We start from the raw sequence: 16,924 nt of genomic DNA on the forward strand, positions 1-16,924 counted from the left end.
TTTAAAAAAGAGCTGAAAAACTCCTATAGACTGGGCCAAATATTTAGACAGAACCAATGTGCTCTGCTTTACTGAAGATTTCAGGATTTCTGATAATCTTTATGCAAATTCCACACTGAATTGGAAGGGGGGGGGGGAGGAAATCAAGAAAGAGCCAAACAGTAGAAGTAAAAACTGCAGCAAAGTAGAAGGAAAAAGAGGACAAATGAAATGAACTTAAATTGACCAATGGCATGTTTTTGATACATTACAACCTGAAGCATCTTTTAAGCTTTAAGCCTGATGACAGCTTGCAGTTGGTGAAAAGTCAGTGTGAAGAGTTATTCAAGAATGAATCTTATGTCTAAGGCAAATGTGCAACAACAATACACATTTTTAGCAAAAACTTGCTGAGTACACATTTGTTTTTAATAAATGCAAATATCCAAAGTCCACATTAAAGTCTTCTGGTTGGGAAGTATACTGCCTTACCCCAGAAAACCAAAACAGATCTTTCCTTAGTTATACTTGGAATGGATCATAAAATGTACTGAAGAAAGCCACCATGAAAGTGTCACTTACTTTACTTCCCAAAAAGAAGGATTAATAAACACTGTCTTCAGCTAGAAATACCCTTTAAAAAAAACTCCCTACATAGTTCTTCCAATCCTGACAAATGGATTCTAAAAGCTCTCCTTTTCATGCTATAGCTTAATATCCACATATTGAGTTTGTCTCGGGCTCAGTTATGATATAGCTCTACCAAACCATTTAGAACCAAGCATGACAGTTAATTTAAAAAAATAAAATCAAAGGACCTGTTGCAAAGCAAAATTTTCCAAAGCAAAGTATTTTGTACTATAATTTAGTACATGATCATCAGTGCTAATTTATCTGAAAAGCCACAATGTCTTTCAGTTACTCAATAGCTATGAAGAAAAAGCTCTTCAAATTTGAAGAAAATACTCTAATTCTATATTTACTGTACATGAAAACTAGATGCATGTTTTACACCCAGTTAAATGAGATAAAATTACAGCTATAACAGGTAAACTGTCAGTAGAGAACCTATCAAAAGATACAGTATGAGTCCTAGAAAATTATATACTGAAAATTAATTACATTATTGAGCATTAAACCTCCCTTACATACTTAAGGCCATTAAAATATTGTTATTGTAATCCTCTATAACACATTAGTTTCATGAAAATATTGGCTGAAATGTAAAATTTTTTCTTGTAACACTATAATTAATGCTTATTCTGTTAGCACCTCCTAGATGCAATTTCAAAATCTATTAAGAATAACTGGATTTTGTACACCATGCTGGACAGTTAATTTTGCTGAGATGCATATCAAAGAGTCTAATTTGATTGCTTTTAGTTTTTTGAAGAGATTTGAACTAAAGTACAACAGTGGGATTGCTCATTCCCAGCCAATAGAAAACAGATGGAATCCAAATCCTCAATGAGAAGACAGTCTCACCTCCTACAGCAGATGCAAGGAAAACCAATGTAAAATTAATCTAAGAAAGGAAATAAGGAAAAAAATGGAGTAAACAATGGTCACAAAATGAAAGATGCATCATAGCAGCCTATCTGGCCTATGATTGAAACAACAACTATATTCCAACATTTTTTTCCCATTAATAACCATGAAAATATGCCTACCAAAACATCTTTTCTTCTTGTTTTCCATCCCACATGGCTGCTTGGTTCATGAACTGAAAGTGACACTGGTTTGAGACTTGTCTTATTTGGTTCGGGTTCAACAACTATTTTCAGATCTGCTCTCTTGGTAACCGTAAGAGCCAGGCACTACTGTTAGAAACAAATACTATATACAATATAAATAACTTGTTCCAAAACCTAGTGATATGTAATTTGCTTTTAAAACTGACATTCTATGCTGCTGAAAAATATATATTCTAGATTCCTTTGCATTTTGTATTTATAAACAGAAGTTTACAATTTGTCAATTCATCTTTAATTCTGATGTTTCCACTGTTGTTTTGCACCACTTAATATATCTTGGTAACTGATAAACATTAGGTAAGATAAAATAAACCATAAAACAAATGCAACTGTGCTAAATTTTATATAATTGATTAGCTCTGAAATGTGTGCTTTAAAGAAACCAGGTAATGATTATGAAGACCTAGAATTATTTACTGACATGATATAACCAGTGACATATTGCTTTCTTGTACTAAATAATTATGGGCATTTGTATACATGCTTGCACATACATTTGTATAAATGGCAAAATACACGTCAGTGCCGAGAAAATGGCAGCAGTGTGCTTTTGGACTAAAACACTTATGTGTATAAATGCCCTATTTTCCTACCACAACACTCTGTTGGTATCTTCCTCCTCACTATATTTTATCCAATGTATTATTTCTTTCAATCTTGTTAGCCAATATACTCCACACTAATGTTAAATAATACCACAGGAACAGCTGGATGGTCAGTAATTCTCAAAATCAGGCCATTTATTTTACTGGTCATTTAGAAACCTAGCTTTAATTGTTTAATGTTTGAGTATCACGGATAATTTTCTTAAAAAGTCTTAGTTACATGTATTCAAATGAAACATATAGTTCACTGAGATTTTTGGTTTTAATCAGAAGAGATAGCAATATTGTGTTGGATCAAAGCACTTATATGTATTGCATTGAATACTCTTAACAACCTGGTAGTAATTGGTTCTGGACTACTATGCTAAACTGAAGGCACTTTTTTATTGCTTATCAAGCCACTTAAGGATATTTCAATTTATCTAGACTCACATTTCAACAAGATATGGTTAAATTCCCAAGATAGCTATTATACACTGTGGTGAAATGAACTTTTTAAATACGTGCATTAGTGAGTTATGACCTCATAAAAAGGTAAGGACACAGTTACGAATCACGCAATTCCTTGGCAGGATCCACGACTTAGCCATTCATATAAGTTCATGATGAAGTATTACTAGACTGTAGCAAGTTTCTTAAGATGCACTTTAACTTTTATAAATAGGACACAAATATAAGAACACTACTTATACCCTTAAAGAATATCATTCAGTATAATGTATTTTGTCTTTTAGAATTTGTTACTTTTACAAAACTCACCAATGATTTCATAATAAATAAATAAATAAGTAAAAATCATCCCATCTCACTCAAATCTCCCTTTTACTCGTGTTAACATTCTTTTGGAGTTTAAGAACAACTTGTGTCTTTGTGTCAAGACTTATGAACTTTAAAAATCCTCTTAATTTTTTATTATTTTAAATAGCTCAAAATAGCTATTGCTTTACTTTAATGCTTACTTACTTTTGAACTGACTGAGCTGTCTAGTACAGAGCCTCTGCATTCAATATTATAATTGCAAATTAGAATGACATCTTCATAACTTTTAGCAAAGCAATTAACTCTTTGGAAAGCTGAGAGTATCCCAGTTATCTGTGCTAAAACTACTTGTTCCAAAAAATGCTAATTCCCAAGAAAATTAAATAGTTCAAGTGACCAATAAAATAAGTCTATACTTAAAATGTTATTTTTCTTAGAACCACTCATTGCCAAAATGAATTGCTATTATAAAGCATTACTTCAATTTAACCAAAGGACATATTTTGTTAATTTAAAAATATTATAATGGTATAGGCAGTCTTTTACTTATTCAATTAAGCATTTTTATCTATCAACATATTTATGAAATCTCTTCCTATTCTTCTTAAACCACTTAAGTCCAGAAACATGAAAGGACTAAACACAGAGATACTAAACATGACTAGAAATACTAGACTAACACTGAAACCTCTCAGTGATAATGGAACATACAACAATAAAGCTATCTATCTATACAATCTGACAACAGTAATAAATGAAGTCAAACAAAGTCGTATCACATGCATATAACCAGTATGTACAGACAATACTAGCATACCTATTAAAGAGAGTGTTGCTTCATCAAAATGTTACCTTAAACAAAGCTATTAATTACAAGTTTTCTGCTATTTTATTACATTTTTTCAGACAAAACAACAATTAAGATACATTTTAGAGATGCAACTATCATAACATTTCATTTTAGTATATTAGTATAAAGTATTTCAAAGCACTACATTTCACAACCTAATTTTCAAAGCTTAAAATCCATAAAAATTAAGCAGAATACCCTTTATACAGATGAGTAAGCTGAGATGAAGCATTTAGGAAACTTGTCCAAGCTTACATACAGGCTGGATAGAAGCCAAGAAAGCAATTCCTACTACATATAGTAATTGCCGTTTATTTTTCTTCACATTGTTTTTTTGTAACTGCATATTGATTGCTTCGCTCTATTTCTGTATAGGACAGTATCTGTTTTGTAATTTATAAAACGACGCATTCATTATTAGTGCCTAGAAGACTGCTAGCAAACAACAAGTTCAGTAATAACTCACATACCTGCCTTGTTAGTTTGCAAAAGGGAATACTAACTAGGACAGGAAAGTCATCACTCTTACTCATTCTATTTATCTTAAAAAGTTTCATTTGCATGTCTTTAAAGGATTCATTTTCTAGAAAGGACAAATGCTTCCAGCAGAAAAAAAAACATATAGGAAAGGTAAGTAAAGAATAAGTAAGGGCCCTGGACTTCGGAAAAGCAGAATTTGGCTCATTCAGGGAACTGATGGGCAGGATCCCAAGGGAGGCCAGTCTGAGGGGAAAGATGACTCCAGGAGAGCTGGCTTTACTTTAAAGAAACCTTACTCAGAATGCAGAAATGAACCATCCCAATGCACAGGAAGACTAAAAAATATGGCAAAGATCAGCTTGGCTTAGCAGTAGAAGTTCACTGATAGAGCTGTCCATATCATATCAGCACTGATAAAAGGGGCCCCAACCACCCTTCTTCCCTGGTTCCCCCTGCCCACCACTGGCCCCCCAGCTTACCAGCCAGATGCTGCTCTCCAAGCTGCCAGGCTGCATATTGGCAATTGTATCATTATCAGCTGATATGGCTGGTCAATAATTGGCCATTGGTATCAGCTCAAAAAGTCTTTATCAGTGCACCCCTACTTAGCAGGAAACTCTTCAATGAGCTAACACGAAAAAGAAGCTTACCAGAAGTGGAAATGTGGGAAAACAACTAGGGATGAAATCAGGAAGACCAAAGCACGACTGAAACTGCAGCCAGCATAGGACATGAAGGATAACAGTGAGAAGATCAGGGAAGGTGAGTGTCCCTTAATGAATGGGAGGGGCAACCTAGTGAGATATAATTAGGAAAAGATGAAGTACTGAATGTCTTTTTACCTCAGTCTTCACAGGCAAGGTTCACACCCAGACTACTGCACCTGGAAGCACAGTCTGGGGAAGGGGCAAGCAACTGAGAGTGGCAAAAGAAAAGATTAGGAACTATTTAGAAAAGCTGGATGTGTACAAGTCCATGGGGCTGGACATGATGCACCCAAGATTGCTGAGTATGTTGGCTGATGTGATAGCATTGCAACTGGTCATTAGCTTTGAAAACCTGCAGAGAACAGGAGAGGTCCCAAATGATTAGAATGCCTCGATGTCTAGTCAGCAGCTGGTATAAAGTGGAGTGTCCCAGGAGGTGTTCTAGGGTCAGTTTTATTCAATATCTTCATCAGCGACCTGGAAGATTGGATGGAGTGTACCCACTGCAAGTTTACAGATTACACCAAGCGGGAGGGAGCAGTAGATACGTTAGAGGGTAGAGCTAGGATTCAAAGAGACCTCAACAAACTGGAGGATTGGACCAAAAGAAATCTCAGGTGGTTTAATATGGACAAGTGCAAAGTCCTGCACTCAGGACAGAACAATCCCATGCACCACTACAGGCTGGGGACCAACTGGCTAAGCTGCAGCTCTGCCGAAAAGGTCCTGGGGTTACAGTGGACAATAAGCTCAATATGAATCAACGGTGTGCCCTTGTTGCCAAGAAGGCTAACAGCATACTGAGCTGCATTAGCAAAAGCATTACCAGCAGATCAAGGGAAGTGATTATTCCCCTCTATTCGACACTAGTGAGGCAACATCTGGAGTACTGTATCCAGTTTTTGTCCCCCCCCAACAAACATTGTGGACAAATTAGAGAGTCCAGCAGAGGGCAACAAAAATGGCTAAAGGATGGGGCACATGACTTATGAGAAAAGGCTGAAGGAACTGAGCTTTAGTTTGGAGAAGTGAAGACTGGGGAGGGATGGGAAGTTAATAGCAGGTTTAACTATATGAAAGTTGGTTCCAAAGAGGATGGAGCTAAACTGCTGTCGTTGATGGCAGATAACAAAACAAGGAGCAATGGTCTCAAGTTGCAGCAAAGGAAGTGTGGGTTAGAGATCAAAAATTCTCTCACTAGGAGGGTAGTAAAGCACTGGAACAGGTTACTTATAAAGGCTGTGGAATCTCCATCCTTGGAGGTTTTGAAGACCCAACTAGACAAAGCCTTGACTGGGAAGATATAGTTGGGGATGATCATGCTTTGAACTGGGGGTTGGACTATATGATCTCCTGAGGTCCCTTCCAAGTCTAATCTTCTATGATTCTGTGAACCAGAGGACCTGGATAAGAACCTAGTGAGCAGATGTAAAGTAGAGGTAATGTTGGAATGTTCTCAGGAAGAAATTACAACCAAGTCATTACTTCATAAATATTTATATACTGATGCAAGAAGCAGAGGGAATAAAAACTAGAGGTCCTAGTTCAATCACAGACTTGTGTTGTAATTGGGATAACGGATGGGCATACTTTGTTTAGGAAGGACAGGTAGGGGAAGAAAGGAGAAGGTGTTGCCTTGTATAAAGATGCTGTGCATGCATTCTAACATACAATATAAAGCAGGAGGTAGGCCTGCTGAAAGTCTCTGGGTAGATGTCAGGGAAAAGAGTAGTAGGGATGATGGCACACTGGTCATCTGTTATGGGTCACTGAACCTGGAGGAAGAAATGGATAAGCCCCTGTTTAAACAATTAACAGAAGCTACAAAATAATAATACATAGTTCTTATGGGGCACTTTTCCCTCTCAAGATGATGAGTACAGCTGGCAAGACAGGTAGAGAAGGAGTCATACAACTCTAGGGTAGTGAAAAAACAAGTTATGGATTACTTGGAGAAGCCACATGCTTCCATGTAGGCAGGGCCAGAGAAGTAAATCCTGGAGTACTGAAAGAACTGGCTTTGAGAACTCATGGAGGTCAGGTGACGTCCCAGATGACTGGAAAAGGGCAAATATAATACTTACCTTTAAGAAAGGGAGGAAGAGGGATCTGGGGAAGTACAGATATGTCTGTCTGACCTTGGTACCTGGAAAGATCATTGGAAAAGGTCATTAAGGGATCTATACGGGAGTGCCTGGAAGAGAATGAGGTGATTAGCAACAACCAACATGGATTAACCAAGAGTCATGCCAAGCCAACCTGATTTTCTTCTGTGACAAGGTGACAGGCTCAGTGGGAGTGGGTATAGGACAGTGGATGCACTAAACTTTAGCAAAACTTTTAACATTGTCTGCTACAACATTCTCATAAATAAGCTAAAGGAATACAGACTAGATGAAGTACTGTAAGGTAAATAACATAATGTGCTGGATCATCATGCGCAAAGAGTAATCATCCATGACTTGATATCTAATTAAGAGAAGATATAAAAGGGGGTTCCCCACAGGTCTTTCATGGGTCCATGATTGTTTAACAACTTTATTAATGATTTGGAGAATGGACTAAGTATACACTTAAATTTCTGGATGACAAGTTGAGTGGAACTGCAGACATTCTGGAGAGCAGAGGATTCAGAATGACCTGGATAAACCCGAGAAATGGTCTGAAATCAACCAAATGAAATCAGTTAGGACAAGTCATAAACTAAAGACAGAATAAATGCTTTCACAAATACAGCCAAACAGTCAACTGACTAGGCTGTAGTACTTCGGAGAACAACCTGTGGTTTACTAGAACCATAAGCTCATTATATGAGCTTATTAGACCACAGGTCTTGCTGCAAAAAACACAACAAAACAAACTCCTCCCCTCCCTGTTCCCCTATTCCCCCTCAAAAAGCAGGAGTATACTGGGTTGTATTAACAGTAGGAAATCAAGGGAAGTGCTTCTTTTGCTGTATTCAACACTGATAAGGCCTTGCTTGGAATACTGTGTCCAGTTTTGGACCATAGACTTCAAGAAGGATGGGGACAGACTGGAAAGAGTTCAGCTGAGAGGGGGGTCTCAAAAGCATGACTTGTGAGGAAAGATTGAAAAAAAACTATGATTATTTAGTATTCAGAAGACAAGACTGAGAGGGGCTTTGATAACAGGTTTCAGATACCTGAAGGGTGATTATAAAACAAGGTGGAGATTGACTGTTCTATGGCTACACGGGATAGGACTAGGAACTATGTCTTCAAACTGCAGCAGAGAAAATTTAGGTTGGAGAATAAGTACTTTGTTATTATGAAGGTATAGTTAAGCTTTTAAACAGATTTCCCAGAGAGGCTGTGGAATCTCTGCCCCTGAACAGTTTCAAGAGGAAGTTAGATAGACACTTGCCTGTAGTGAAGCTGCCTTGAGCAGAAGGTTGGACTGGATGACCTGAAGAGGTCCCTTCCAGCTCTATTATACTATGATCTTATGTTACCAAATGGAACAAATTAAAATGCTAGACCATAAGTTGAGCCTGTACCTTTGCATAATTTAGAGAACTCAAGAGTCTTAATGGCAGTACATGTAAAGTGACTTGTAGGGAAGGTAAGTCTAGGGTAGTGATTCTCAAACAGGGTGACAGGCAGCCTTGGGGTGCCAGAAGATCATATGAAGTATGTCACAGGAAATGTGAGGAGATAAATAAAGTGTGAAGCGTGCCAATAAGGAGAGGCTCCCTATCTGACTGCCCTTCCACCCCACTGTCTGGCTCCTCAGCAAGCTGGCAACTACTTTAATAAACAAGTCCATTTTTTAAAATGGGGTGCTGTTCAATTCACAAAAGTTAAGGAATGGTGTCTTGGATTTAACTATGAGTGCCCTGAGTCTAAAAAGTTGAGAACTGCTGATCTAGGACAAAAGGCAGGGTGGCACCTTAAAAAACTAAAGGAACAAAAGAGAAAGAAAAACATCAAGTTTCCACAGTTAACCCACTTATTTGTATCACTGCAACCAGTAAAGATCTTCTGAAACCTGCTACTAATGAAAAGCTGATGCTTGACACTAAATTGAATGCTACAGAGTGGATGGAGGTTCAAACCTCTCCATACGTGACAACCTAGATGTCTGATATGAACCACAAACCCTCAGACTAGACACTGCTGCACTGCCTAACCTTGAGAAATGCGTCTGTGTGTTTTTCTGTATTTCTCCTCTAGTTGGCTGTCTTTTATGAGTCAAAGTGGGAGAGCCACAAAAAGCAAAAGACAAACTTCTGTAAAGAACTAGAAACTGCTCCATGCGAGACAAATGTCAGACTAAGAAACCTAACAAAAGCCTCAAGAATTTCCACCACTGAATTCTGCAGTTTCAGTGGTCATTTGTTTCTACAGCTGTGCTAAGCTTTGGTTGACGATATGATTCAGAGGAGATTTGGCCCGATTCAGCAGCTGAATCTCCGAATCTGAATCAAATTAGGAGACCAATAAAAAGGTCTGAAGCGATTTGAAGCCTCTGAATCAATTTGGAGAAGATTCCAAGAAGCTTTGGATATTTGGGCAGTCCCCACTCACTGCCACAGGGAGCTGGACCCAGGCTCTATGCCGGTAAGTAGGGGGTGGGGGGAGTGGCTGTAGGAGGGAGGAAGGGACCATGTGGGGACCCCTGCTAGGCCCCACCCCCTGCCTGCTCCCTCTGCTGGTCAGCTCGTCAATAGCTGCCCTGCCTGGCCTGAGCATCATGGCATGTAAAAAAAAAAAAAAAAAGCCCCACACTCGCTGGCTGCTGCAGCAGCCATCAGGGCTTCTGAGGACTCATGGCAGACCGCCCCCACACAGTGCAGGGCAGTGGTTAGCAGCAGGTATCGCTCTCTCACCTGGCAGGAGCCAGTGAGTGCAGGGCTTTTTATTTTATTTTTTTAAAGTGCCAGGATGCTGGGGCTGGGTGGGGGATGGGCCCTGTTAGATTGGGAGAGTCAGTTGATTCAGCAGCAGCCAAGTATCCAAATCAGATTTGGTTGAATTGATTTGGGACAGTGATTCAAATCACCTAATCGAATCACTGTTCCCCGAATCGGCCGAATCCAAATCCAAAGTGAATACTAGCTGCTTTGCACAGGCCTGTTTCTGTTTAACTTAATAGGTTTTCCCTTTCACTTGAATATTTGGTTTGTACATTTAGAAAAATATCTGAAGTAAAGCTCCCAAATATGTGAAATCTTTTATTGGTGACTGGGGCTGAGAAAGGATAGGAGCAACTAGTTTTAGTTATATTTTCAAAAATTCATTTGCTTTCACTCTCCTAGCCAGATACATCAGTCAGCAACAAATGAGGTCTCTCTCAAAATTCAAGCATACTACTTCCAGACTTCAGGTGTAGCATCTTCCATATTTCAGCCTACCCCTATAATCTGAACAAGATATATTACTTGCATCTTTTGTAAAAACTGATCCCAGAAATACAACATAAGTTTATTAGTGAAGATTTAATGGAATAATAAAACTAAAGATTGACAAGAAGTTTGAGGTCTCTCTCACTGTCTACCATCAATGTTGCTAGTCAATTGTTGAATCAAAGTATTCAGTTTTCAGAGAACTGTTTGTATTGGGGTTTATACAAGTATGGTTTCAGATTCTCTCATGCCCTTTATAAAGCATGCCATATGTTCTCTACTATATTTATAACTGTTTGACCAAAAGTCTCTTTTATATAATTTTTTTTTTTTATCTTGTTCCCTCAAAACCTAGGGTTTAAAACTTTAATGAAGACTGGTTATATATCAGTTCCATACCTTTATGCAGAATCTGGAAGATACAAAGCAAATCTGTTGTCTTTTTGCCTGTAAAGCACAACCCTGGTCCCCAGGATTCCTTCCGCAATAAATAACCTTCCTAAATCTAGTTAGTCTTCTAGCTGGCTGATTTTTGATCATTGCTATCCCCATCACTGGTTTTTGTACTGGATTTCTACCAAGTGCATCTTGAATGTGATGAAATATGGAATCACAAATTTACTGAAGCCTAAATATACGAGACGGACCTGAGAAAGGGTACTGTGACACGTGGAAGCTTGCCTATGTCTATCCAAACCATGCAGTTGATCCAATAAAAGATCACCCACAAGAATTCTTGTTTCTTGCCTATTTTCTGGACCATCATGGCCACAATATCACCTCAACATTATAAACTTTATATATAATGATGTAAACAATATGCTCTAGTTCAGGTATCAAAATTCAAATTAAATGAGCAATAAACAAATATTAGTCAGGTAAAAACTATATTTAGACTAAAATTCGATTCCAAAACAATGCAGAAAGTTTAGACTAAACATAGTGTTTATTCCCAGACTAGTTAAACTATTTCCTTACAAAACCAGTGAGTCTTCTATTTTCTTATTCCCATAAAATTTCACCAATTGTGCCTAAGCTGATGAAAGGGTTATGTTACAAGACCCAATTTAAGGTTGTAAGACTGAAACAAGTTCATCTTATTTTTATTTATGTTTACCAAGAGATATTTTAATGAGTTTTCCCTTGATTTAACTAAAATAAAAGTTAAGCTAAAGTTGAGCTCCATTATTTCTGTCCCAGGACAATAGCGCTATACAGTCTTCACAGCTTGGCAATGAAGGCAAAATGCCAGATATAAAATCGAAGTCAACACATCCTTGTGGACAGTCAGTAATGGCTCTTGTAATGTTAGATCATTTCCCACGTTGTCTAGACTCCTGATTATAATACTGTGCCTGCCAAATCACATGCAAAGGGCAGCATTTTTAACCTTTGTTTCATATTAGAACCATTATTATATGTGCACTGATAAAAGTATTATTGACACTTTTAATACGTATTTTTTTCTAGATAACATGCACTTCATTTCAAAATAATTTTAACATAGCTAACTAATTTAACAGATTTTATATGGGGGAGTACTGTAACTTTAGTATTTAAATACTCTTATCAAATTGTTGGTTTGTTTATCTTTCTGACCTGTTGTTATAAAGCATTGACAATTCTCCCTGAAAAGAGAAAATTAATTCTCTTGTGTTAGAAAAACAGATTATCTTGCTTATTTTACATCTAAATCCACAGAGTAACTGTGTGTGGCAGGTCAATAAGTGAATCAAATCAATGTTTCCAAAGTAATATTTCCCCTAAATCAGATTTTTTTAAAATCATTCTGTATTGTGATTTTCTTCATTATAACCATGATGAGAAAGTGATGAAAATGGAACTTTAATTCCATGTGGAAAAGGTCACAACCTCAAACCTACCTCACTAGGTTTTCATTGTCTCCAGTCCCCTTGCATGTAGCACATTCAGTTCTTAAATCCTCTGACTTGGGCTTCTTTTGTAGAACAGACTGCCTTTGCCTTCTTTCTCTAGGAATACGTTCCTATCAGAGAAGCAGCAAAAGAAAGGGGGTGGGGAAAGCAAATATTTTCAATTACAGTACGGAAGGCAACATTTCACACCTAGAGTTTTAACTTAGATTAAAAAATTAAATAAACAGAACAATAAAAAGGCTATTATCCCAACCTCAGGTTTTTCTTCTTCAGGAACAAAGCTTCTTTTCCGTCCTCTAGTTCTCTAAAAGAAAATACATTTAAAAATCAATTTTATGCAACACAAAGTCTTCGCTATTTATCTTTTGTTCTTAAGAGGAACAACATACCTGAGGAAATGTGTTAAAACAACTATGGAACCAGTACAATTGTAATTATGACTGTTATAAACATCACTTTAGACACCATATTGTATATAGCTATAACCTAAAATATGCATGTCTTTATTTTTTTGTGTTCAGGGGATGGAATCTGACTCTCTTACAGGTAAAACTATGTGCCACTGCTATTTGTCCCCAGAAAAATGCACATACATGCTTGTCTGGACATGTTCTTAAGTCCTGTGTGAGAACCTAATTTCCAAAGATAATCCAGTGAGGCTAGTTTAGCAATGAAATAAGCAATTATGTTTCTTTAAGTAAATTTAAAAGTCTATAACTTTGGACTACTTTTTTTTTTGAAAGCTTAACTTCACTCTTACAAGCTACATATTTTATGCATGGCAAGTGATAATAAAGTTTTCTTCCATAAGCACTTAAGTTTTTTTGCTTTTGTTATATCTACAAACCCATATAACATGATGTACTACATGCAAGTGTGTTACACCCGAGTTTTGTTTTTTTTAATCTCCCCCCTCCCCCCCCCCACTTCAAAGATACTACAGTTTAATACTCTAGATCTGAATAGGGAATAAAAAGTCTACTAATGAGATTATGCATATGCATTTTCTCTCATCTAGAATTAATTAACATTTTATCAAATTAACTATGAAAATATTAACAGGTAAATCATATACTTTACATTTTTTCTCTCCTAATCCAACACATATCAAAGTGAAGAAAATGCTTCTGCAGCAAAGAAATTCAAACCATTCCGTGTTAACTAGGACAATTAAGTCAAACTCTTAAAACCTTTTGTCAAATTACTCATCTTTAGAATTATGTAGACTGAAGCGCATGGAAGGAGTGATGCCAATAGCTATTTGGCAGATGTTTCTAACACCGAAGGATTAAACTATATATCAACATAAATAAATACATATGGAAAGACTAAGATACCATCTTTAAATTAAGAAACAAAATACAGAAGACAAATCATAAACTCCAGCACTCAAATATATAAAAAGAAGTGCATGCAATATATTTAAGCAAAGTGTGAGTTTAATGCCATCTGTTTTCATTGGCTACTAACACACAACAGATGGAATGGTTATCATCAAAAGTGAAAACTATTCAGCACTGCCAACTGGCTGAAGAATGTGATGTATTTAATTTAGTTTCTAACTGTGACAAGGAGGAAAAAAACATGAATGAAAACTAAGAGATTTTCAGGAACAAAAATGTGTTATTTAAGGTTTTCATGCAAGTAAGCCACATATGGCAGTCAAGTTTGAGAGTCACAGCCTTTTTATTTCCCATACAGTAGCAATAACTGAAACCCATATAAGGATAGAACATGAAGTTGAGAAATGTGGTGATCATTCTACTAATCAGCAATAGCTTGACACTACTAACGTTACAGAGAATGTCTCAACACATTGCTGGTTAGCTGCAGTCTCACTTGGTTCATGAATCTGTATATCAATGCTGAAAAAAATACAGACTAGAATTTCAGAATCCACCAGCACGTCCCAAACAGCCAAACATAGAAAACAATGAAATGGTTAAGGTTGGTATAGAATTTTCAAGCTAATACCAATTTCAGTTGCTCATAACTCAATTAGAAACTTTTTTCATTGTAATCCTTCATGCTTTGTCTAAGTCCAAAAGTGCAGCTATTTTTGGTAAGTTGGTTTGGTGATTTAAGAATAATAGGTTGGGAAGACCAAGAAAGGGAGGAGAGTGGATCCGGCTAACTACAGGCCCATTAGCCTGACTTCTATCCTGGGGAAGATCTTAGAAAAGTTTATTAAGGAGGCCAACCTTGATGGACTGGCCCAGGCTAACATCCTAAGGGATAGCCAGCACGGGTTTGTTGCGGGTAGGTCTTGTTTGACCAATCTCATTTCCTTCTACGATCAGGTGACCTAGCACCTGGACGAGGGAGAAGAGAGACTGATGTCATATATCTTGACTTCAAAAAAGCTTTTGATCTGGTATCCCACGATCACCTCTTGGCCAAACTGGCCAGTTGTGGCCTTGGCTCCACCACGATCCACTGGCTGGGAAATTGGCTCCATGGTCGGACCCAGAGGGTTGTAATTAATGGCAGTCACTCATCATGGTGCTCTGGGACCAGTGGGGTCCCTCAAGGCTCTGTCCTTGGACCCATACTGTTCAACATCTTCATTAATGATGTGGACATTGGAGTCAGGAGTGGACTGGCCAAGTTCGCCGATGACACCAAACTTTGGGGCAAAGCATCCACGCCAGAAGATAGGCGGGTGATCCAGGCTGACCTGGACAAGCTCAGCAAATGGGCAAATGAGAACCTGATGGTGTTTAACACTGAAAAATGCAAGGTTCTCCACCTTGGGAGGAAAAACCTGCAGCATCCTTATAGGCTCGGCAGTGCTACGTTGGATAACACTACCGAAGAAAGAGACTTGGGGGTCATCATTGACCACAAGATGAACATGAGCCTGCAATGCGATGCTGCGGCTAATAAAGCAACCAAAACGCTTTATAGATGCTTCTCGAGCAAATCCCGCGATGTCATTCTCCCCTTGTACTCGGCCTTGGTGAGGCTGCAGCTGGAGTACTGCATCCAGTTTTGGGCTCCACAATTCAAAAAGGATATGGAGAAGCTTGAGAGAGTCCAGAGGAGAGCCACGCGCATGATCAGAGATCAGGAAAACAGATCTTACGATGACAGGCTGAGAGCCATGGGACTCTTTAGCCTGGAAAAGTGTAGGCTCAGGGGTGATCTGATGGCCACCTATAAGTTTATCAGGGGTGACCACCAGGATCTGGGGGAACGTTTTTTCACCAGAGTGCCCCAAGGGATGACTAGGTCAAACGGTCACAAACTCCTGCAAGACCGTTTCAGGCTGGACATAAGGAAGAATTTCTTTACTGTCTGAGCCCCCAAGGTCTGGAACAGTCTGCCAGCGGAGGTGGTTCAAGCACCTACATTGAACACCTTCAAGATTAAACTGGATGCTTATCTTGCTGGGATCCTATGACCCCAGCTGACTTCCTGCCCTTTGGGCAGGGGGTTGGACTCGATGATCTCCCGAGGTCCCTTCCAGCCCTGATGTCTATGAAATCTATGAAAGACAAACTGATACATTTTTTCTTCCTGAAGCATTCCAAGTGCAACTGTTGTGCTACCATGCACAGCAGGATTTAAAAAACCAGAAACCCAGAACCTGACATTTAGATGAAAAAATGATATGAGCTAGAGTTAAATAAGTAAGGATGTTTAACTGGTATGGGAAAATAAGATATAATTCATCAGGTGTGTATGCAGAGTTGGCTCTGCTCACTTTATTGACAAATAAGTTTTTAATGCCTTTTTGTACATCTGCTGTCCCTACAGTACCAAACAGGGTTAATGCTATGTGAAATTAAAAGCATTAGCCCACTTGTGCATCCCCTGAAGTGTTTAAGATTCAATGAGTTACTCCTGTCAAAGCTCACTGAAGACAGTGGTATAATTAAAGGCCTAACTGGAAATGCTATGGTAAATACGGTCTGCAGAATTTTACTAGTAAGAATGTACATGGGTGGAAAGATCTGTTTAATTTTCTGATCCCATGCTTGATTTCTTTTCAGCTACATACCATATTTACTCAAATATAAGATGAATTTTTTTCCCCTCCTATCAGCATAGGGAACAAACTTCTCATCTTACATTCACATACCTCATTAAGTTCATTATTTATAATTAAACTGCTGCCAAAAATCAGCATGTACTCAGGAATGGAAACCAACTATAAAGTTTATTAAATGAAGCCAACAATAAGCATGACTATAAAACACATGGCCCGGATTGATGAAAACCTGCCACAACGTTAGATTAGCGCAGCCCATCTAAATATGATGAATGGTATTACTCATTGCACACAACCCCCCTCAGTGCTGACTCTTTTTCAAGTCTTAGTGAGCCACTGCAATTAATACATTTTACTACCCCTTTACTTTAATACCCCGGCATCTGAGCTGTGCCTTTCTTTCCCATTTCCAATTATTACCGTTTCTTCACAAATCTTAAATCACTGGCATCATTTAAACAGTTCACCCCAAATCCCTGTCACCCCCTATCTCTGCCTGTCACCTATGTGCCCTCCAGGAGGTAACGCCAGACCAG

At 38.1% G+C, this 16,924-nt stretch overlaps 1 protein-coding gene across 1 annotated transcript in view; it reads right to left on the reverse strand.

The window, feature by feature from the left end:
- Positions 1–16,924, reverse strand: part of PHF14 (PHD finger protein 14) — a 289,953-nt gene that overhangs the window by 147,351 nt on the left and 125,678 nt on the right. The window contains exons 15-16 of the mRNA XM_090046914.1: positions 12,648–12,698; positions 12,383–12,504 (exon numbers count right to left, since the gene is read on the reverse strand). Of these exons, the coding sequence (XP_089903040.1) occupies positions 12,383–12,504; positions 12,648–12,698 (173 nt within the window). The remainder of the gene's footprint in view (positions 1–12,382; positions 12,505–12,647; positions 12,699–16,924) is intronic.

Source organism: Crocodylus siamensis, chromosome 5 (assembly GCF_052110815.1).
Source record: "Crocodylus siamensis isolate JL-2025a chromosome 5, ASM5211081v1, whole genome shotgun sequence".
Lineage (NCBI taxonomy): Eukaryota > Metazoa > Chordata > Crocodylia > Crocodylidae > Crocodylus > Crocodylus siamensis.